We start from the raw sequence: 25336 nt of genomic DNA, 5'->3' as shown, positions 1-25336 counted from the left end.
ACAAGTTCGGCAAGGGGGATAGGTTAATCATAACTAGTTTTACTAAGGGGCTAGGTTGGTCATAGCTAGTTGGTTAGAGGGATAGGTGTGATTTGTTCGGTTAGGGGGCTAGTTAAGTCACGGCTACTATGACTCTCACAGTAACAATAACACTAGGGTTCCAAAGATCATCTGTAAGTGATGCCACATGCCCAGTATTTCCCAGCATGGTTCCTCACGGGGATGGAGATATGGCAGTAATTTCGACCACCCTAAACTTGCTTCTTATCCATCCATGTTCGTATTTCTACCTAGCAAGGATACACTTGGCAATATCATGGCTATTTCCACGGTTCTTTGTTTGAGGACCATTTTAGTCACAACCCTCTTATAAGTTACTACTGGAAGTAACTATATGTTCTAAACAATACTTTGTAGTCTGCTAACTGAAGCCAATGTCTGTAAATTCTATACGGATAGTTGGGAAAATGTCTAAGGTATCTTGAAGTAACTCGCATCCAGTGGAGCGGCATCTCTCATGTATACTGGGCAGATGCAAGGGGGGGCGCACAGTGGGCTGAAAATTGCCTTTCATAGACATAGAGACTTGAATTTTCAAGGGTATTTTTTTTGGCTAGAAATGGATTCTGCTGATCATTACTATGCTATAAAATTTTGTAAGAAGCAATTGCGTGTACAAATGAAGGAGTCATCATTTTTTTAAGAAAAAATTGTATGGCACTGACTTTAAAAATGAGGCTATCTCTGGAATCATAATGTTGACCATTATATCCTTACACACAGATATACTACTATTTATTTGTATTTTTTGACATACTTCGTATTGTGACGCAACTTTTGATTTTTTTTTTAAATCCTCATGATGATTCATTTTAATGCTTAAATGCTTTACATATGAGTATGCTTTGTCTAGTTTACAATATTTTATCTACACTGCAAGCCTAAAAGCAATCCAATAGAGTACAAATATTATATATGTATATAACAGCATAAGAATTATACAACAAACAAGTTGAAAAGTCAATGGGTTGAATAAAAGTAATTCAAATCCATAAAACTAAGTCGAAATGTAAATTCCAATTAATAACACATTGGCATCAGAAGGGCATTTAATTCGGTGACCGGATAAACCATCAAAATGATAATTCATCACATTTTTAAAAAGTTATATAAAGTCATGGAAAGTGATAAAACAAAAACTTTTTTAACTGGGTTAAGTAGGTTAGGTTAGGTTAGGTTAGGTTAAAAAAACTTTTTTTTTCATCGTTTTTAATGACTTTATACCACTTTTTAAAAATGTGTGTTAAATAATCACTGTGTTGAGTTATCATGGAACCATTTAAATCATATGTGTCTAATAGCTAATTTTTTAGATTATTTTTTTAACTTTATACTACCCGTATTAATAATTTTGTATTACGCCCATGTAGTGTCAATATGCTGTATCTCCAAAAAGCTAGTTATGAGATAAATGAAAGAGTAGTTACAATTCCATATTTGATGTCAGGTTAGATTGACCCTTGAAAAGTTGTTAAAAATATGTTGAAAAACATGATGTTTTTGAAATTCGTGATATATTTTATTTTTTAAACTTTTGAAATAAAATATCAACACAGCTATCACCAAATTTTAAATAGTTACCACTATTATTAGTGATTTGAATGATATTTTTTTAATCTACCTGCGTGGACATAGTCGTGGGTCAAACTTGACTCTATTTGAAGTCATTTCATGGAGAAAGTTAGTTTTTAATAACTTTACTCCATGTGGAGAAATAATTTTTAATTAATTGAAGAAGAAGATAATAATAATATATCTAAACTATACATAAAACAGCAAAATAAAAAGATAACGGTTACAATTAGAAATCGAACCAAAGTCTGTTGTCTTACTGGGACAGAGGTCTTAACCAACTTGACCATTGGGACCTATTTATTAAAAGTCATATTTGTCGATCTCATATTTCAAATTCAGAATTAACAATATCATCTTATCAACTAATTTATTCCATATTTTTGGCATCTACCTTTTTAAATGGAAACAAAGTTTCTAATGAAATTTGTTTGAAAATATTATTTATGTCTACTAATCTTTATTATTTACGTATTTTCCTTTACTCTGTCTCTTTCTAAAAATATTTTTAGTAGGTACTATAAAATTGTATTAAATTTGAACACACTAAATTAATATATCTCAAGATTTGATTTTAGTACCTACGTAAAAAATATCATGTATGTAGAATACATGATATTTTTTCTTTCTTTAAATTCTACAAATATAGGGTTTTCCAATAAGATGTGTTATTTTATTATGTATATAAATTATTTATTAATTAATTTTATATACATAAACACACACTTGCCATAAACTACACATCACTTCTTGTCACTTATCACTTCTTTTATTTTAAAAATATGTTATGTATATAAATTAAAAATGACAGCTTCAAAAGTAACATCTACAGAAATAGCGGGCTATTCAAAATAACACATCTTATTGGAAAACCCTATTATATCATTTCCTCGAGAGTGCATTAAAACATTATTTATTAAAAAAAAATTTCATTTATTGTATTCAGCTTTATTTCCATTAAATTTAGTACCTACGTCTTATTTTTATGCACTTATTTATAAGTATGCTACACCATCCAGAACATAATGTATAAAAAAAATACATATAAATAAGATAAAATTACAAAAATACTGTATTTCAGTGTTTTGGGATTTTATTTCAGTATTTAAAACTAAATTTTAAAAGCTCGTTTTTTAGTGTTATAATATATTATATCAAACGTTGGTAGAAATTAAAAAAAAACCATAAAAAATTTATTTTTAATAATACACCCTAAAATTACCAAAATTGCGTCATTGCATAAGTAACAATTTCAGCTATTCAGTTCGACTATTGTAGGGGTAATTAGAAACCCGGGAATGCTAGTTTTGGTGATTTGTGGGTGTTTAATAAAACACCCACAAATCACCGAAATTGCATCATTGCACAATTAAATATTTTAGCTATTCAGTTCGGCTTTTGTAGGGGTATTAGTAATCCGGGAATGCTAGTTTTGGTGATTTGTGGGTTTTTAATAATACACCGACAAATCACCAAAATTGTGTCATTGCACAAGTAATAATTTCAGCTATTTAGTTCGACTTTTGTAGGGGTATTAGTAACCCGGGAATGATAGTTTTGGTGATTTTTGTGGGTGTTTAATGATACACCCACAAATCACCAAAATTGTGTCATTGCACAAGTAATAATTTCAGCTATTCAGTTCGACTATTGTAGGAGTATTAGTAACCCGGGAATGCTAGTTTTTGCTTACAAAGTAAGGGTGTTTTTTTCTTATTGATGATATATTGATTAATTTTATTTCTATAACACTCAACCGGCCTAATGAGATTGATCCACCGAACAAAATTTGACTCAATCAGCTTTGATGTTACCAATTCAGCCCGTACAGCAGTTTATACTGCACTTGGAACGCGACATCTATGGAACGAGTAACCCGGAACGTGAGAATGGTTGAACTCAGTCTTGGCACACAATCCATGCCTTATTCATATTCATAAATCGTCTTATACATAATATTCTATTATTCTAACTCTTGACACGGCCCGAATCAAGCATCTGGTTCACTTGATCTGGTCGTATCTTCCTCGGGCGTCCCCGGCTTCTTCTACCTTTCACTTACTTCGTCCATTCGCTCTACATGCCCAAACCTTCTAAGCGTCCATTTCTTAAACTTTCTCACTACCTTTGCTTATGTCAGACCTACATTATTTTCAAATCTCCACATTTCTCAAACGATCAAATATGGTTTTTACCACACATCCGCCTCAGGGATCTTATTTCTGCAGCATTCAGTCTGCTTTTGTCCTTCCTCTGCCGGTTCCATGCCTCGCTGTCTTATACCATGGAAGGTATCAGAACTCCATTGACACTTCTTTCAATATCTCTATCAGCCTTTCAACATTTACGCAAAGGCCCGTAATTTGGTTTTATTTTGGTTGATTGTGAACTGCCATGAACGCTCAAGCTGGGAGCGCAGCTGGAAGTGGACAAGGCAAATCAGAATGCTCAGACTGGGAGCGCTGCTGGATGTGGACAAGGCAAATCAGAACGCTCAAGCTGGGAGCGCAGCTGGATGTGGACAAGTCAAATCAGAACGCTCAAGCTGGGAGCGCAGCTGGATGTGAACAAGGCAAATCAGAACGCTTAGAACTGGAGCGTTGCTGGATGTGGACAAGGCAAATCAGAACGCTCATGCTGGGAGCGCAGCTGGATGTGGACAAGGCAAATCAGAACGATTAGAACTGGAGCGTTGCTGGATGTGGACGAGGCAAATTAGAACGCTCATGCTGGGAGCGCAGCTGGATGTGGATAAGGCAAATCAGAACGCTTAGAACTGAAGCGTTGCTGGATGTGGACAAGGCAAATCAGAACGCTCATGCTGGGAGCGCAGCTGAATGTGGACAAGGCAAATCAGAACGCTTAGAACTGGAGCGTTGCTGGATGTGGACAAGGCAAATCAGAACGCTCATGCTGGGAGCGCAGCTGGATGTGGACAAGGCAAATCAGAACACTCAAAGCTGGGAGCGCAGCTGGATGTAAACAAGGCAAATTAGAACGCTTAGAACTGGAGCGTTGCTGGATGTGGACAAGGAAAATCAGAACGCTCATGCTGGGAGCGCAGCTGGATGTGGACAAGGCAAATCAGAACACTCAAGCTGGGAGCGCAGCTGGATGTGGACAAGTCAAATCAGGTGGTCACATATCACATACTTACCCCGGTGACGCACACTAATAACAAGGATACAGTTATCACTGTCACATAATTATGTTACATGTTCCATAATGAGTAATTAATTACTTCATATTGTCAGAATTTCACGCCAATGAAAATAAAAACACCTAGGGTATCGTGGTAATCGTTATCACATATACATTATCACTTTACGGGTAATTAAGGATATCTGTATTATATCCCTGGGTTAGATGGTTCGTATTTATTTATCACAAATTTTGCTGTGCAATTTTTTTTGAAAAAGCTGAAAGAAGTTATGATTATTGAAGGACTTTTTATATAAATCTTTAGCATACACATTACTTTCTCTTTTTTCTCTTGTGTTGATTATTGATATTTACTCCAGGCAGGTATGAATACCTTTTTCGTCTTTTCTCTTTTTGTATTTTATACTTTTTCATGTAAAAGCCCTAATGGCGTATTTATACTTATTTTGTGTAAAAGTCCTAAGGGCGTAAATAAAAAATAAATAAAATGATCGGGTTTAAAAAAAGAATAGAAAAGTTCGTTAGTTTATTTGTTGGTAAGAATTGCGCGTTTTCTTGGCGCGAAAAAGTCATCGGGTAAATGCGCTATACAATATATATTGTATTTTCATGTCGTGATAAGTTGATTACTGCTAATGGGCTTTATCAACTGTCAATGTTGCCGACGAAGGCAAAATAGATAGACTTATCACATTTTTGATTTTATCGGTTAAGATGTATTATCGATTTGTGTAAGGAAGTTCTTTTCAGATAAATGAGAATCAAGAACAAAATATATCTACAGGTGAATAATAATGGAACGTACACAAAAAATGGTACGTAATGATCAAATCCAGGGTTACCAGATTTACCTTTACGGGACAAAATTACAGAAATCTGAGAGGAGCGTTTAATTTTCTGCACAGTGTCTCCGGTTTTTGTCAATTAGGAACTGCTACCAGCCAGTTAAGGCGAAGCTTAATGCTAAATCACTATTTTGATTAATTTTTATAACGAATGAGTGTACATTATGAATACCAAAAAATATGCTTTAGATAAATTGAAGCTTTTTTTATCGTTCCGCTTGAGTAGAATACAAATAAAATAATAAATTACTCAAAAAAAATATAAATGTAAACTACTAAAAAGAGTATATTTTCAATAAAAATGTATGAACGCGTAAAGGAAATAACTTAAATAAAAAAATACTGTATTATAGCTAATATTATCTGTGATAGTTTCACTTGATTAACTTTTGCTTTCTTATAAAATTATTCACAAAATAAATAAAAACCACAGACATAGGAATTAATAGACGAGAAGATAATGGCGAGGGGTAAAATCAACTGTTGAAGAACGAAGGGGGTGAAGCTGACTGTGATTCGTCAATAAATCAATCTGACAGTAAATAGGCATCTCGCATTATAATATCACCATTTACTTCTTAAAAGTAAAATCTGCTTTTGAATGAATAGACATTTTTACATGGGAACGCAAATTACTCGCCACGTTATGAACAAATTTGCGAAGTCCAAATTCGGCAAAAAATATCGGTTCTATTTTCAGAGTCGAATATTTCGTTTAAGTATTTAGTTTTAGACACTTTTATAAATGTTCATAATTTACTTCCCAGCAACCAACCAGCTTTGTGTTTCGCGTCCAGACATGTTTCTACAACTGATCCATATTATACGATGTGAATATGCTTAAAATAAAGTAAAATAATGCTTATATATGGAATGTAATACGACAATTGGGTTTATTCTCTTTTTCACATCTATTTTTACAAGTTTTCATAGTACAAGTCAACATTTTGCCGTTTTATTTCGTAAAATGAACCGATGATGCCTCGACCATAGTTCGCACAAGAATGATGACGTCACGTTTTCAAATTTCACTTGAGGCCATATGCGAGCCCAGCCGGCTCAATGGAACCGGTATGGGGAGTGGGGATAATACGCTTTTAATCACTTAGGGCAGGTCTACTAATATTCATATGTATATAATAAAAACCCGTTTTGCGCTTGAAATCGAACGTCTGTAGACTCCGTTTGTCAAGCGATTTTAATGCCTATTACCTACAATATAAGGCATACCAAGAATATACACTTTTTGGCTTGTTGCTTCCTCTTAACTTTGAATGACATCTTTCAATAGTTGCTGCGGTGGAAGTGCGAATTTCTTTAAAACAAATCAAAAACGTAACAGGAATATAACATGCATACTCTTCAAGGTAACATTAAATAAAACAAAACATTAATAGAAAAAAATGTATAATGGCACAGTATAAAGAGACAATAAAAGTAGGTAAATTTACACACCAGGTGAATCTTATTTATTAGTATTTAATTTTAGAACTATTAGAACTTTATTAACTATAAATTATTCGTATAACTAATTATACTTGTACACACTCATGCATACTAAAAAACACGCTGAAATTAAAACGCACTGAATTGAAATATATTCTGTATTAAATATACTTAACTGTCATAAAACACACTGAAAACATACTGTCTTAAAATATACTTAACTGTCATAAAACGTACACATTAGCAGTAGAAAAATCGAAGATAAGGTCTGTATCTAATTAAACTCTAAATTTAAAACATTAAACATATCAAAATACTACAAATATAATGTTCAGTTTCGTTTTAATACACATTAATAGCAACACTTATTTGCTTTTTTCACTCCTTCATTCTCATTCCTTTGTATTTTTTTTTGTAAATTTGTTGAATTTGTTCTTTTCATCTTGCACAAGTCACAACATTCCGGCGTCTTCCATCAATCTGTCATCTTTTACATCTCTCACGAACTGCACTTGCACAAGTCACAAGAGTCCGCCATCTTCCATCAATCTGTCATCTTTTACATCTCTCACGAACTGCACTTGCACAAGTCACAAGAGTCCGCCATCTTCCATCAATCTGTCATCTTTTACATCTCTCACGAACTGCACTTGCACAAGTCACAAGAGTCCGCCATCTTCCATCAATCTGTTATCTTTTACATCTCTCACGAACTGCACTTGCACAAGTCACAAGAGTCCGCCATCTTCCATCAATCTGTCATCTTTTACATCTCTCACGACCTGCACTTGCACAAGTCACAAGAGTCCGCCATCTTCCATCAATCTTTCCCTGACGGCGATTTCGGTTCTACTTGCGGATAAGGAATTGTCTTTAACCTTAAAATTAACGACTTTTTCGTTAACTGCCATTCCAGTTCGCTCGGATGACATCAACAAAGTTGTTGAAACAATTTATTTTCCTTAAGCAGAAGCAGAATCGCCCCTAGTTAACGAACAGTCATTAATTTTTAGGTTAAGGACAATTCCTTATCCGGAAATCTAATAAGAATAAGAACCGAGATCGGCGCTCTAGATTCATAGTTGGGTAATCTTATACTATCCTCGTATAGATTGAAGTTTTAAACAATATGTCTAGTAAATTATCGTATTTCTCGATATGTTGCCAGTCGATATTCTAATATACTAGAACACTAGGCTATTTTTAGGATTATTCTGGACATTCTAGAACTCTAGACAGGTTGTTTAGTTATAAATCAATGTGTGAATATGTTACCCTGATTACGGCAGACCCAGTTATACAGTGTCACCTTGAATCCTAGACAGGTCAATGATAATTTGTCCAAGAAAGATTTTTGTAATTTCTTGATTAAATTCAACAGAAATAATAAAAAACAGAATTTACTTCGGCCACACTGACACGGCCACCCCACACTTCTATGGGTTTATCTCTTGGGTGAGTATAAGTACTCACCCACGTGTATTATTTGTTAATTTAATATTTTCGATTGATTTAGAGAAAGAAGTAGTTATGTACTTTACTATTTTGACTGATTTATGAAAAGAATAAGTACTGACACTTATACCGAATTAAAAACTAATATCTCGGGCTAGTCTCAAAGATAACCAGCATGATTTGAGACTTTGCTATTTTAATTTGGGTATTTGTTCATTTAATTTGTTCGTTTAATCGTAGAGATTGATTCAGAATAATATATGTTATTGCTGAAAAAAGATACTTTTACTGATTTTATAAATAGTAGGTTCTATTACAATATCTCCACCGAGTCTCAGAGATTGCTGGCGTGATTTAGCTCAATTGTTTTATTGATTGTCAAGCTTGAAATCTTCATATATCGACGGTCAGAGCAATTTGAAAGGTGGATGGATATAATAACAAAGTGTATATTGGTTAAGGCGAAGCTTAATGCTAAATCACTATTTTGATTAATCTTTATAACGAATTGATGTACATTATGAATACCGAAAAATGTGCTTTAGATAAATTGAAGATTTTCCTATCGTTTCGCTTGAGTAGAATACAAATAAAAAATAAATTACTCATTAAAAAATATAAATGTAACCTACAAAAAATATGTTTTTTTTCAATAGAAATGTATGAACGCGTAAAGTAAAAAACTTAAAAAAAAATTGCATCATAGGTAAGATTATCTGTGACAGTTTCACTTAATTTTATTGCTTTCTTATAAAATTATTTACAAAATAAATTAAATCCAGTTTTGTGCTTGAAATCGAACGTTTCTAGACTCCGTTTGTCAATTGATTTTAATTCCGCTTTACGGCCTAATCACAGACTAATCAAATAACCTAACATAAAGTACAATTCGAGAATAAACAAATAAAAAAATCAAAATGGCGCTGATCGTCGATTTGTGACAATTACAAATGTGACGGTCGGTTGAACAACTGGCCCTTAATAATCAAGTATCAAATTTAATTGTTATTCAATTTATTGATTTAGAAGTTAACTCTAGACAAAGAACCAAAACAACTAAAATAAAATAATTTTATGAGTTCCACTGAATAAAAGCTTGGATAAGATAATATGTTGCGAATTAATTCCCAATGACTAATCCCCGCAAAGATTAATTTAATGCACATAGCCCAAATTAATTCAAATGTTTTGCTTTACGACATAATATAAATAATATGAACGATAAGGTGCGTCATTATAAAAAAATGCTCAATATTTAAATAGATTTCATAACTTTTATTTATGAGACCAATATCAAGGTCCAATTTGTATTTTTGTTGTAAAAGATAATAAAAGGAAGTATGGTTTTTAATTGCACCAATATAACATGAACAAATATGCAAAATTAAACTTCTTTTCTAGGTCGTGTGATGTCTTTACAAACCTTTCGGTGGATGTACCCTCTGATAAATTTAATTATACCTACAAAGCATGTAAAAATATGTAACATTAAACTTATTTGCTAGATCGTGTGATGTCTTTACGAATCTTTCAATGGATGTACCTCTTAGATAAATTTAATTGTACCTACATAGAATGTAAAAATATAAAACTGTAAACTTATTTGCTAGATCGTATGATCTATTTACGAATCTTTCAATGGATGTACCTCTTAGATAAATTTCTGACTAATCTATGTACGCATACGAGCGTGTAAGATATTATAGTAGGCCATTATAGGACTATACGTGTAAGCAAGATAATAGAAATAGATAAAAAAATTATGAAAAGGCATTCCAATCAGAAATATAAAACGTTTTGTTGAATTCTCACACGTTTGTGAATTTAATAAATCAATTACAAATAATTATCAGATAATATCAATATCGAGACTTTTAATAAAAGCTTAAAGGTCAAAGCGAAAACGCAATACTTATTCAAATTCAAATTTTAAAAACATTTAGGACGGGTTGTTTCGGAGAATTTGAACAATTCATCAAATTTCAACGTTCATTTTCGGGTTCTGTGAAAGTCCCATTCAAGTTCTGTTATTATATCATTGTAGGCTAGTTGCTTAACAAAACTGAAATAAAAACAGAACTTGAAAAAATCTTTCACAGAACTTGAAAATGAACGTTGAAATTTGATGAATTGTTCAAATTCTCCGAAACAACCCTCCTTAATGTACAATGTTACAAAGGGTGTAGCTTATAGGTACATATAAGTAGCTATTTTTTACAGCTTACCCAATTCGCAAGATGTAGAGTACATAATTTTATAATATCACATTTTAAGTATAGGATTTTCCAATAAGAGGTGTTATGTGTATTTAATTCCGGCCATAAAATGATTTTTTATGCCCGGAATTGGATGGTATTGATCTGGACAACGTTCACTTTCAACAAGACGGCGCTACGTGCCACACAAGCAACGAAAACCATTGATCTTTTACGGGAAAAGTTTCCGGACCGTGTTATCTCTCGAAGAGGTGATCACGATTGGCCACCGAGATCTTGTGATTTAAAACCTTGCGACTTCTTCCTTTGGAGCCACATGAAAGAGAAGGTCTACGCCAACAGCCCAGCGTCGATTCAAGACCTCAAAGATGAAATTCGTGAGGCTATCGAGGACACAAGGCAGCCACTTTGCGATTTGGTTATTGGAAATTTCATGTTAAGGATATGGTCCTGTTGGCGTGGTCGTGGTGGTCATTTGACCGATGTTATTTTTCACTATTAACGGCATACCTTCCTCTTTATAATGAAATAAACATTCGATCATTTATATTAAAAAATGGCATTTTTCTTTTAATATCAAACACAGAAAGTACAAAGGGTGTAGCTTAGCTTACATTATATTTCTTACAGTTATTAATAAAATTCACAAGAAGAAGAGTACATAATATTATAATATAACAGTGTTTAAATATACAAATAGAAACAGAGGTGTTTAATTCATATTTTTCCAACAACCATTATTAGAAATTCATTATGAAATAGAAAGGGGCCCTTTTGGCCCGGAGCTCTGTATGACATATCAAAAGTATTTAATTCACGAAAATAATTAGTTTAAGGTATAGCCACATCTGTTTAAAATAAATGTTTTTAGTGTTTAATTAATATTTAAATTGGAGTATATGGTATGATCACTTTGTGATGCGGGTTTGGGTACCGCTGCCCTGGGACCCGGGAACGTGGTTCGCTACGTTTGATGATTCAGCAGGGGTGCCCGGGTTCATCGTGTGAGGTGTGTTCAGATGGCGCCTGCTCACTAGCTCCATGGCCTGCCAGAGCGGGAGAGGCTGGTTTGGGCAGACCCTCCGACCTCGCCAACAGGTCTCCCGACCCACAGCTGTTTATAACAAAAGCTCCCTAATAAATACCAGTACAGAATCACGTATTACTTTACTGAGTTACCACCTTCACACGCCACAGTAAAGGCACGACTACTCCATACATTACAAATAGCGTATTTTTTATGCTAGGTTGCAACCGTTATTCCCCCATAAATAATGTTAGTATAATGACAGATCCCCTTTTGGCTGTTTGGCTTGGACTGGGATCCATTATAATTTTTAGGTTTTTTTAATGTTATATTTGCATCTATTTATTCATGTTAAATTGTAAATTATTATTTTTTAAATTAAACTATTGTTCTTGCGATACGTTTTTATACCACAAATGTTAAAATAATTGTTTAATGTGTTATCAAGCTTATAATTCGATATACACATGGAAATAAAAGTGCGGAGCTCAAACAGATAATAAATAAATATAAAACTGAACATATAAGTTCTTATTTTCCATGAGGTGGTGAATCATTTAAATTTACTGAATTTAAAGTTAATGTTATTTATACAAATACAACGGCGTCATATGCGCCTCACAATTTTTACCTCAATCAAATGTTATCTAGCTATTATAGACTTAGAGGCCTTGTATTTTCTCGATGGGGAAAAATTGTTTCCTAAAAAAAACCCTACTAAAATTGCATGTTTTTGCATCATCATCAGCCCCAGCACCATCAACAGTAGCCAACCGCGGTCATATATTACATGCATGTCTGTTTGTGCTGTGTTGGGAGTAGGAAGGAGTCGGCTGTAGACTATTCTTAGCAGTTTCTCCGCATTCGCCTGTTGTATTAAAGGAAACCAATAAAAACCTCACTCAGGAGGAAGCGGCCGTTTGTCAACATGAAACAGAGACTGCCTTCAGTAACGTCAGTATATGGTGTCCTTCATTATGAGGTCTCTGTGTGTGTATTACTGTTTTTATGTTGATATATACCTATGGGAGAATAAAGAGTAAACGTACTTACATAAATAGACATAAAAACATTATATAATGGGATGGAAGTCGGGAGATTAGGAAATAACCTACTGCTCGTTGCTAATCCGCCCACGTCTAAAGCTGATATGTGCCAGAAATCATCTAAGTCCATCAGGATGTTTTAGGTAGTCTGTGTATATATATAAATGTAAGGTTGCTGGGTGAATTGTATTGTCCGATTTATGGAATGAGTTGCTTTTTACAACGTCCGAATGATTTGTAAAAACGTTTAGCTAGTCTGTTTGTGTACTCGTATAACTTCGGTATTTGTTCTCGGTCGTGTAATTTTTTCAAGTATGTTCTAAGTCTCGTGTTGTATATAATTTTTATGAAATAATTTTGAAGTGTATGTAGTCTCGTGTGGTCATAGTGTGATATGCTGCTCCAGAAAGGAATAGCATATGACAGTACAAGGCGGAGTACGAGTACAAGCGAGGTTCTGGAATGTAGCGGACTGCTTTTGTCGAAAATGGTCTTCATTGCGCCAATCGCTTGTCGCGTTCTTGTTGCGCCTTGGCTAAGTGAGATTTTTAATTGACTCGCGAGTCCATAGTCAGGCCCAGGTGGGTACACGACATCATCTTTCCATTCTATGACATGTCCTCCCATTTCGATGTTGAAGTCGGGTGTTCTATTTTGTTGTTTGAATCCAATTGAATGTGCTTTATATTTTTGCATCCTTGTTGATTTGGTTTACAGTACATTCCGTGTAATAGAACACGGTACACTAAGATTAAATCAAAGATTTGCTAATAATAGCAAAAAAATTGAAAAATCCGTTCATTAATTTTTATTTAACCTTGCATCGAAATATGTATCATCCTAACCTTAACTAAGATAAAATAAAAATTGATATTTAAGTACTCAAGTACTCCCAACCGTCTGGAGCCAGTGCGACTATGTCATCCCCAGTTAGGGTATGTTGTGAGACTGAAAGTAGCGGGGAGGGGAAGGAAATTGAAAGACGAAGGTGGGGAGTTCATGGCTAATTGGAAATTCATGGTTAACAAACATACAGAAAGGAATGTTAGGAGGATATATGACGCAAATGTGAATGGTAGAAGAAGACATGGCACGATCAAGTAATTTCAGAAGTCAGAATAATAGAAGAGTATATATGAGGAGATGTATGAATGTGAATGAGGCAAGGAGCGTGTGCCCAGACTGAGTTGTTTGGCGGTCCATCCTCTCTGCCTGTCGCCGCAGAAAACGGCGTAATGATTAGTTACTTAATTAATTACTGTTATACATAATTATAAAAAGGGCACCATGTTTCAACCAGAAATTGCTCGTATCTGTAATCTTTATGACCTCAGAGTGATGATGCATAGTTTTAGTCCCAAGTCACAAATCCACTACACCTGGATAGATGAAATCGATATCGTACTCTGAAAGGAATGTTATGTGATTCGCGGAATTATCGTGCGGGTGAAATGATAAAGTCATAATCGCAAAAACAACGCGATAAAAAGGTATCAAATGCCGCCATCACAAATTTACGCTCGTGTAGGAAATTAGGAATCTAGAAAACTAAAATGGAGCTAAGGTCAATTGGTATTATCGATGCTAATGAAACATTGCCTTATTTATTTTTAGGAAATCCTCCAAATCGACCTCTGTGGTCGATCTGTTATCAAACAAAGGTTGCGGGTGCGAAACCCTTGACGACCTTAGTGGTCGAGCTGTTATCAAACAAAGGTCTCGGGTGCGAAACCCTTGACGACCTTAGTGGTCGAGCTGTTATCAAACAAAGGTCTCGGGTGCGAAACCCTTGACGACCTTAGTGGTCGAGCTGTTATCAAACAAAGGTCGCGGGTGCGAAACCCTTGACGACCTTAGTGGTCGAGCTGTTATCAAACAAAGGTCTCGGGTGCGAAACCCTTGACGACCTTAGTGGTCGAGCTGTTATCAAACAAAGGTCGCGGGTGCGAAACCCTTGACGACCTTAGTGGTCGAGCTGTTATCAAACAAAGGTCGCGGGTGCGAAACCCTTGACGACCTTAGTGGTCGAGCTGTTATCAAACAAAGGTCTCGGGTGCGAAACCCTTGACGACCTTAGTGGTCGAGCTGTTATCAAACAAAGGTCGCGGGTGCGAAACCCTTGACGACCTTAGTGGTCGAGCTGTTATCAAACAAAGGTCGCGGGTGCGAAACCCTTGACGACCTTAGTGGTCGAGCTGTTATCAAACAAAGGTCGCGGGTGCGAAACCCTTGACGACCTTAGTGGTCGAGCTGTTATCAAACAAAGGTCGCGGGTGCGAAACCCTTGACGACCTTAGTGGTCGAGCTGTTATCAAACAAAGGTCTCGGGTGCGAAACCCTTGACGACTTTAGTGGTCGAGCTGTTATCAAACAAAGGTCGCGGGTGCGATACCCTTTACGACCTCAGTAGTAGAGCTGTTATAATATAAATATGAATTACATGTGAAATGTTCCTTTCTTCAAATTGTATTAAGACCCACGGGGCTTTTACATAATATAAAGTAGTACCTTTTTTAAAAAATTACATTGGATTAATTAAATAATGGTTCACTTCGTCTTTCCTCGGGAACCTTCAGATTACGTAATCAACAGTAACACTCCAATATTATAGAACTTCCTTCTTCTTTTGGCGCTAGTAAAATCAGAAACAGCATTTATCGATGTATTTTTAAACATTAAGATAATAGTTAAAGGCCTTAGATTTATTTTTAAATATAAGTTTGTTAGTTGTAAATCTCTACATATGTCATTAGGACAGTAGTTATAGGCCTTAGTGGTTAGTCACTAGATATAAGTCTTAGATACTTGCAGTTGTCAGTAATTACGAGCCTTAGTCGTAAGTCACTAGAAATAAATCATAGATGTAAGTCACTAGTTATTATGAATCCTAGTTGCAAGCCAGCTGTATTTGTTATTTAATATATATATATATTTGTACAGCACCCTTGAAGTGATTTTTTCATGAAAACTGCGCTATATAAATTAGCCAAATATTATTATTATTATATCTACCAAAAATTCACGCATGGTTACAACATAGCAAATATAATTCATTTACCACATGTAGCTTCAATTGTAGTTTGGTTAGGTTGGTAGACGAGCCATTAACACTTTGGACTTGCACTAAAATGATTTTCGCATTTTTTTTTACTTTCAAGGTTGTAAGAAGGCAAAGATAAGGGAATCAATAAAACAAAGCAATGTTTGAGTAGATTTATTATAACTGTATAGGATACACGTCACATATACGAGTTCTTTATTAGGGTCTAAAGACATGCGATATCGGCAATTAACAGGTCGTACAATTGTGAGGGATTAATGCATTTATTACTCATAATATTCAATAACTAATAATTTCAAATTTCTTTTATGGCCCAAGATAGTACCTATGCTATCTTCAAGACGGCATTTAAAAAAAATACAAATGACTACATAATATTCTCGGAAAGCACAGCGAAATATTTTTTCAATGTTGTGTAAGTGCTTATTTTTCATACATATTTATTTAAATCTATCTGTTGTTACACTTTTCACAGGACAACATCAAACATTTGTCACGACATTAAATAATCTGTTGAATTATGTTCATGCATAAAAAACTACAAAAAACTACTAGAACACGTTGGCGACGTTGCCATTATATTATATTCGATACCTATAATTTATCCATAAATCAAAATTATAATTTGTTAAACTTAAAAAGATAAACATGAAGTCAAACTTTACCCGCAATCCCTACCCTTCAAACTTAGTTGAATGAAACCTTATTTGGTTAATAATACAATCATTTGGAGCGGTTATTGTAACCGTTGTCACCACAGAAAAATAATACAATAATTTAGGGTAGGTTATTGTAACCGTTGTCACTATATACAGCTCACAAAACATAAAAATTTGTAATAAAATAATTAAAAGAAAACAAATGACATTGTGTGCACCACTATTTAATCAATGGTTTTGTCGTCAGGAAAAATATATAATGAAAATAGACAATAAAGTATGAACAAATAAGAACAATTGACACAAATATTACATTGAACAATGATTAACTAATTATTAGTTATTAAAGAATGTACGAAATAAATAAAATTATAATAAAATAGGTGATTATTATATTTATGTAACAAAAACATTCATAAAATAACACAAACGAATCAAGGATGTAAAAATTACTAAGATGTCTAAATAACAAAAAATATTATTAATAATGGTATTAATGAAATGAATTACAGAGATAACAATTTAAAGAAAAAAATTGGTTATTTTTAGTATTTAATTGACTGATTTCGAAAGACTTGATTTATAAGGCCCCAGCACGGGTAAGCCACCCAGTGAGAATGGATAACTCGGAAATGTAAAAAATATTGTACCAAAATAAAAAATAAAATAAAAAAATTCTGAAATTCCAAAGTTATCTAATAATTGTAAACCGGTATACCATTTGTACGTAATTTTTTTAAAAATGTGTTAATTTAAAATATGTAATATACATTCCTTCAATGTAATATTTTTTTCATTCGTACTTATTTGCCCATACTTATTTGTCTATTCTTATTAATTTTCATTATATGTTTATCTTGGCGAAGAAACCATTGGTTTCTTAACATGTCGATTATTTTGATAAAATAGTGTTGCACACAAAGTGATTTATTTTCTTTAAATTAAAATGACGCCACAAAGTGGATGCGTAATGTAATGATTGAAGAAATAAGATAATTATTAAGTTTTAAGATATAAGTTTTTTGATGCGCGTTTTATTCCTGAAATCTCGGCGCCACCGAATAAATTACTAGCAAAACACCTTTTAAACTTGAAAGATTATTATGATAATTGATAATGAAGATTATCAGGAAGCATGTTTTTAACAGGACGTGGAAGTAAGTGTTATTTTTCAAGCCTATCTACAAATTCTCGGTAGTGTTGTTCGTACTTCAAGTTTATACTGCTCCATGAACAATGATTTCTAAAGTTAATTCAGTCGGTATTTAAAACTTTGAATTCTGTGAATATGATATTTATTGGTTTGTTCATGTACCGAAATACGAACTAATACAAATATTAACTAGTAAAGAAAATTATTTGATAACCTTATCGTAAAAATCTTGCGATTATTCATTTCCTTTTGGTTCTCGGAATCTAATTCTTTATTTTAAAGTTATTGTTTTTTCTTTTATTGATTTATGAAATAATTTTCTTTGTTTCGTTGAATTTTGACACTTTGTTTAATTCTTTATTTTATAATTTATTGTAATTCGTTTTTTGATTCGTGATGTAATTTTTAAAGAACAATCCGTGATTAAGTACTTACTCAACTATATTTATAGTGTTATTGTGATTTTTTTGTTTACTTCAAACTAGGTTCTTACACATTCACGAAAATATTCATTAACCATTCAAAACATTTCTATTGTTACAAGTGAGAAGGAGTATCTAATAAACATGTAAGTTTAAGGCAACAAAAGTTTAACATTATGTAGTTTGTAACGTCAAACTGTGAAGTGTCGATTAACCTCCGACTTGTTCAAAAAATATTACAGTATTTTTTTTTTTAAATTTATGCAAAAAATAATTTTAGTAGGTACCTACTTAACTATTACTTAGAATATAAAGAATCAAAAGTATTATTCAGAAAGAAAGTTTTATTATTTTTAAAAAACATTTATTATCTGCATGTTTTAACTGTCCCAAAGACGACGTCACTGTAACTGAAACTAACGGGCAATAAAAATAAATACATTTGTTACAACGAAGAAATATTTTTTAATGTTTTAGTTATTCAGGGTTTTCCAATAAGAGGTGTTATTTTGAATAGCCCGCTATTTCGGTAGATGTTACTTTTGAAGCTGTCATTCTTTGACATTTGACAAGTAGAAACTACGTCATTAATAAAAATGGAACGATACACGCTTCAACAACGCATTGAAATTATTAAAATTCTCTTGAGTGAATCAAATGCAAATCATCTTGAGTGATGAGGCCCATTTCCACCTCGGTGGCTTCGTCAACAAGCAAAATTGTCGCATCTGGGGCTCGGAAAACCCAAGAGTTACTGTTGAAAAGCCTCTCTATCCTCTAGAGAGGCTTTTGGTGTGGTTTATGGTCCGGTGGAGTCATTGGACCTTACTTTTTCAAAAATGAGGCTGGAGCAACAGTTACGGTGAATGGATTGCGCTATCGGGAGATAATTTTTTTATGACCGGAATTGGATGCTATTGATCTCGATAACGTTTACTTTCAACAAGACGGCGCTACGTGCCACGCAAGCAATGAAACCATTGATCTCTTACGATTGAATATCAAAATAACATCTCTTATTGGAAAACCCTATAGGCCTTTATTGAAAAAAAACGAATGGTTAAACATGAATGTTCAGAGAATAGTAGAAAAGTAAGATGCATTCGATATAAATAATAATAATGTGAATAGGTTACATTCTCATTATTTTAGGTTATATTATCAGACTATAATAAGCAATAACTATTATCCCGAAACACCCACACGAAATGAAAAAAACTTCTGAGAAAAAATAAATGCCGCCGGCGAGAATCGATCCCGAAGCCTTCTGATTGCCGGTCAGCTGTTTTACCATTACGCGACATCGGCTTATTCTGCACCCGACAAATTAATAATTCAATATGTACTAGAATTTTTCATTCAACAATTATTGCTCATTATAATTTGTTATTCTTTGAGCACAAAAATCGTGTCTACAAACATTAGTTTATCATTAAAATAGAATAAATAATAATAAGTAGAATATTTAAATTTCTTAAAAAAAATAATAAAAAACGTCACATTGAAATGGAATTCTACTAACTCGTGAAATTCCACTGTTACGTATTTAGAAATAATATTTTTTTACTTTGATTAAAATATTATACATCAAGTAGGTATATATATTCTGTAAAATTATAGGTTTAGGAATAGCTTTTTTTTTCGGCATCATCAAACATTTTTGGAGATATAATAGCTTTATGATTATTCCCCTGAAATAATTTGGAAAAAAATTATTACTTTTTTTGCAGAGGTGCAGCCGCGTTATCTAAAGAGCTTTAAAAGTGATGTCACATTATTTGAAATCGTGAACAGTGTTTTATCATAAAAAACGAGAGATTAGTTGAAGAATTACATGCCTTCTTAATGAAAACATGATCCCATTATTATAAAAAGATAAAGGGCTGACTAAGCATTGCATTATTTATTAATGGATAAGGAATCAAATATGACGCGTTTCAAGAAATATTACATACCTACAAGTATGTGACTAAGGAAAAATTGCAGAATTCCGACTCACGCCTAATACAATATTATACTAACACTTTGTTTCAGTTTTACCACTACAGGAGACGACTATTTATAAAAAAGACATGGTAAAATATGCCAAAGATGTAAAAGTTCGCTATTTCAATGAAAGTTCAAAATTTCACATTTCGAACACAATTTTTTTTCTATTTGATCTGATGTTTGTCATAGGTTAAGTTTGAAGATTTTGAAATACGTATAAATTATTAAAATAATCCTAACTAAGAACCAATTTTGTGCAGGTTTTACCATCCCCCCGACGTAAAAAGTTATTTTTTGTGATAATTAAGATAAGACTATACCCTAAAATAAATCCAGAATATTAACAAATTAAAGCGAAGCAGCCTTGCGCAACTCTGGTGTATTGGACAGATCTGCGGTTGAATCTGCCCTGGCAAATTTCTAAAATAAAGTGGGAATCTTAAGTGATGAAGTCGTGTAAAAACAATATTTGGCGACCCAGCGTAGGTAATGGATGGACCCACGGTCTACTTTGCCCTAACAGGCCAAGAATATCGATCTTTCCATAGAATTTATTTTAATTCTTTCTGATGATTGATTGTATTACTAAAATCTCAGTGTTTTCTAAAGGAATCTCTCGAAAAGTTACTAATTCATCATCTAGAAAAATAAAATCTGGTACTTACTGCTAATTTTGTAGTTGAAAATCGTTTTATAAAATTTTAAAAATGTTTTGCATAAAATATTTTAATGGTAAGTTTCTGTTTTTAATAATATCAAATATAAATAACTTACATCCTTAGGGAACCCTCTAAAACATTAGAGGTTTTAGTAATGCGTTCATCAGAAATAATTTAAATGTGACCGTCGAGCAAACCTCCGTTATTAGAGTCTTATGTCGCCTTAAGAGGAAGCTACAAACCAAAATGTGTATATTCTTGGTATACCTTTTACTGTAGGCAATAAACATTAAAATCGCTTGACAAACGGAGTCTAGAAACGTTCGATTTCAAGCAAAGAACGGTTTTTATTTATTTTGTAAATAATTTTATAAGAAAGTAAAAAAGTTAATCTAGTGAAACTGTCACAGATAATCTTAGTTATAATACTGTAATAATACTGTATAATAATCTTATGATACTGTATTTTTTCAAAGTTGTTTCCTTTACGCGTTCATACATTTCTATTGAAAAAATTCATTTATATTTTTTATTGAGTAATTTATTTTTTTAATAAGAAAACCTTCAATTTATCTAAAGCATATTTTTTGGTATTCATAATGTACACCAATTCGTTATAAAGATTAATCAAAATAGTCATTTAGCATTAAGCCTTGCCTTAAGTTAAACGAGATGTTATTCTAATATTTTTTTATGTATAAAGCCTGAGGAGGAATTCTGCAATTTCACCGTGCGTATAATTATTGTTATCCTAAGAAAAGAAAACAGTTACTTTAAACATGGTGCAAGTATTTATACATACTATTAAGATGTAATATATTTTGAAATATTTTTAAATTGCGTTATTCTTATTCATTGCACCTCGTGAAAACAATTTGAGATAATTAGTATCCACCATAGACGTAAGAAACAGTAGACATGTATGTACATAATTTGTGACAAAAATGGCGATCAGCGATTATCATGAGTTGAAATGGTGAATCCAAATAATACATTTTTTTAAAAGACTTTAAATTAATAAGTATTTGAATTTGTCTTATTAAACATAAAAAAAACTTAGATACTGATGATTAACTTGTAATTTTAACTTATCATAGGGCTGATGTGAGGGCAAATAGTAAGTAATAATAACAACAAAATATTTGCCATGAAATATACTTAAGAACTTTATATTAATATTATAATTTTTGAATAGTGCACGGAGAAAAATGAGTTTTGCTTATTTATTAGGAACCTTTTCGAATTATCCGTAATCCGGTTAAACACGGGATTGCAGGGCTTAACAAATTGATTAATAAATTTACTAAAATGTTTTTAGTAAATGACGAAAACATTACCACAATGTCGGAGCGCGTATTCACGAAAAACCTAACATTTACACGAACATGAACACGTGTTATATATTAGTAATTTAATAAAAGTTTAACGGGAATCGGCCTGCGATCCCGTTTTTAACCGGATTACGGATAATTTGAAGGGATTTCGCAATACTTATTTTTCACCGTGTAATAGTGGACCTCGCGTCCAAAAAATATGTTTTTTTCTTATTTATTGAATCAAGACAAAAATTTCTTCTGTATTCGGATTTGTAAGTAGGTATTATGTCCAAAGAAATGACAATCGATTACAATTAATACAATAATACTGAAAAAATGCCACTGAGAAAATCAAAATAAACAAGACATTTCATATTTGAAAAAATAATATTTGCTGAACCATTTGAAAAGTTTGCCTTCTAGTCAAAGTAAGGTTTGCTCGAATAATAAAGTGGATACAGAAGATTTTCGAAAACGGAAACGGAACACACAAACAAATTTACAGACAGATGAAATGTCAACTGCGCTCAGTCAATATCTAGAGTAAGGTAATAATAAGGCAATAAAGGACTTTATGAAAATTGTGACTCATAGAATGATGAACATTAATTGCTGTTTAGGCAAATCAATAATTTAAAAGTTTTCTAAAGCAGAAGGTCTTCAAAAAGTTAATTTTTGATCTCTTCTGATAATTTGAAAGTAATCGAACTTAATAACTTCTACCACACATTCCACGCAACGCACGTGAGCTGTTTCCAACAAGCAATAATAAATACTTGAACATTGATGGGAAGACCCGGTTACATTATTATAGTTACGATTGATTTCATTAACTTTATTTTGCCCTTTTGACCGTTTAATTATTTATTTGCTAGTTGGGAATGGCTCTCGTGCGTTGAAGTGTCTGGACGAAGCTATAGCGCTACATATAATATAATATTTTCAAACGTCTGTTTGGTCATGAAGTAATACCATATTGAGTAATACCACATGGAGTTATACCACACGGAGTAGTACTACATGAAATAATACTACATGAAGTAATACCACATGTTATTACTACATGGATTAATACCACATGGAGTATTACCACATGGAGTAATACCACATGGAGTAATAACACATGGAATAATACCACATGGAGTAATTCTACATGAAGTAATACTACATGAAGTAATACCACATATTGTTACCACATGGAGTAATACCACATAAAGACATACCACATGAAGTAATACCACATAGAGTAATACTACATGGAGTAATACCACATAGAATAATACCACATGAAGTAATACCACATGAATTAATACCACATGGAGTAATACCACGGCGGAGAAGTGCAGCCTACTAGGAGCTTTTGATTTCTTCGTTAAAACTTTCTTTCCAGCAAATTTTTATACAAATTCCTACAAATTTTCTTGCAAAGGTGCTCAATTTGGTGCAGCATTGTTAACTGCGTAGTATGAAAGAAAAAAATTATTCCCCGAACATTGGTATCTATTATTCTTATTCGAAATTTATGGAAAGCAAACACTCGTAAATGAAAACGAAATTACGTGTTATTTAGTGCAATACAGGTGATTTTAAAACTTTAATTTTACTCCACTGCAAATTTACTCCCCTTTCACAAACGTTTTAAAATTTGCGTGTAGATAGAAAAATACGGAAGAACTTTGACCGTAATTTTGTTCCAATGCGAAAATTCAAAATACCCCCATTGTAAATCAGTCTTCACTCATAACGAACCAAAAGAGACAATTCATAGATAATAGAAACAAGGAGATGGGCGATGAAACATTATTATTATCAAACCGCGGGCACAACAGTGTCGCCAACATCGATCACCCATAATACCAACTGCAGATCGCATTTTTCATTGTATACCACGCCATTGATTCTACCTACTCATCAAATGCATAACATTAATTAGTTCCGCTCCTTTGAAAGTCGTTACAGTCGGCACGGTTCCATGCCATGTTTCTACCTAAACAGAAAAACGCACGATTTTCATTAGCTTTGTCCAGACTCCCAGAAGCTTGCGACAAATAAGCTACCAAAGAGTATCTAATATTGAACATTGATGTTAAGTCCCGAATGTGTATATTATAGTCACAATTATTTCCTACATTCGATTTTGCTCTTTGACTGCTAAAAAATACTTGTTTGTGAACTGCCTCGAACTCCAGTGGCGCTGTTTGTACACAAGACAATTGGCTCCGCGCCGCGCCGCTTTGATAAATCGTGTATTTTTTACTCGGCACGCTTCCATACCATTCTTTGTTTCTATTAACTATGAGACAAACTGTACACTTAATTCCAACTTATTGTAAAGTCTTATTAGCTTATCGGTAAAACCCGGTAGGTTTGTTGGTGGCTCAGCGGGCCAGGTTCGCAGCGAGCAGCAGGGCGGCGGCGACGAGCGGCGCGGCGAGCGGGGCGGTGAGCGGTGCGGCGTGGTTGCAGGCATCCCGGTCGCACGTGTCGCAGTGTTCCACATATGAGCCGGGCACGTTGTTGGCCTGCTCCTGCAGCATGCGGCACATGGCGCGCGAGTCGCCGTTCCAGCTTGCGGTGGACTGGCAACCGCGCACCACCACGTGCTCGTCGCCGACTGGAACAAATTATACATTTTTATTTATTATTGACATTCAAAGAAAAATCAGATTTAAAAAATAAAAACTCATTCAGAAACAATATGTATTCCATCCAATTATATGTACTCTGAAAATACTGCAAATACTATATTTAAACGCGTAACTGAATCTGAAATTATAAAACACACCGATCTCAGCACAAATTCAGTCTAAAAACGAATTGAGCTGCATCACAATCTAGTCTATTAAACAACATATATCAGATGTCCTAGCCTCTGCAATATTATATTTTGAACTGCTGCTTTGAAAAAAAAAACTTTCCGAAACCTTCCTTTAAATCTAAAATATTCATGAATTTCAGCTAAAATTGTTAAATTATCATAGACTTAATTCTATAAGTGACAATATGTGTTATTATTTTAAAAATATATCTTTTATACAAGAGCTTTGTTTCTTTGTGGTGAGGAAAGGCTATTTTTTGTTTTACATTATAATGCTGTACGCATGTAAAAATTTGGAAATTTATTGTAAAAATACAAATATTAAATAATAGTTTTTTAAATTTTGTTTTATCACAAAAAACCTTATTTAAACTCCAAAATGCAGTCTCTACCAATGCATACATCTGGATCGATCTATAAACATAACAAT

The 25336-nt window shown here is 33.3% G+C and overlaps 1 protein-coding gene across 1 annotated transcript in view; it reads right to left on the bottom strand.

Moving 5' to 3' along the window:
• Nucleotides 1–18918: 18918 nt before the first annotated feature.
• The window catches only part of LOC149426496 (uncharacterized), an 88524-nt gene continuing 82106 nt past the window's right edge, over nt 18919–25336 (bottom strand). Inside the window, exon 5 of the mRNA XM_089631436.1 lies at nt 18919–24702. Coding sequence (XP_089487562.1) covers nt 24467–24702 — 236 coding nt within the window. The 3' untranslated portion in view covers nt 18919–24466. The remainder of the gene's footprint in view (nt 24703–25336) is intronic.

This window comes from Hesperophylax consimilis, chromosome 1, assembly GCF_061612785.1.
Source record: "Hesperophylax consimilis isolate HC1 chromosome 1, BYU_Hcon_1.0, whole genome shotgun sequence".
Classification (NCBI taxonomy): domain Eukaryota; kingdom Metazoa; phylum Arthropoda; class Insecta; order Trichoptera; family Limnephilidae; genus Hesperophylax; species Hesperophylax consimilis.
This window is presented reverse-complemented; position numbering and strand designations above follow the sequence as displayed.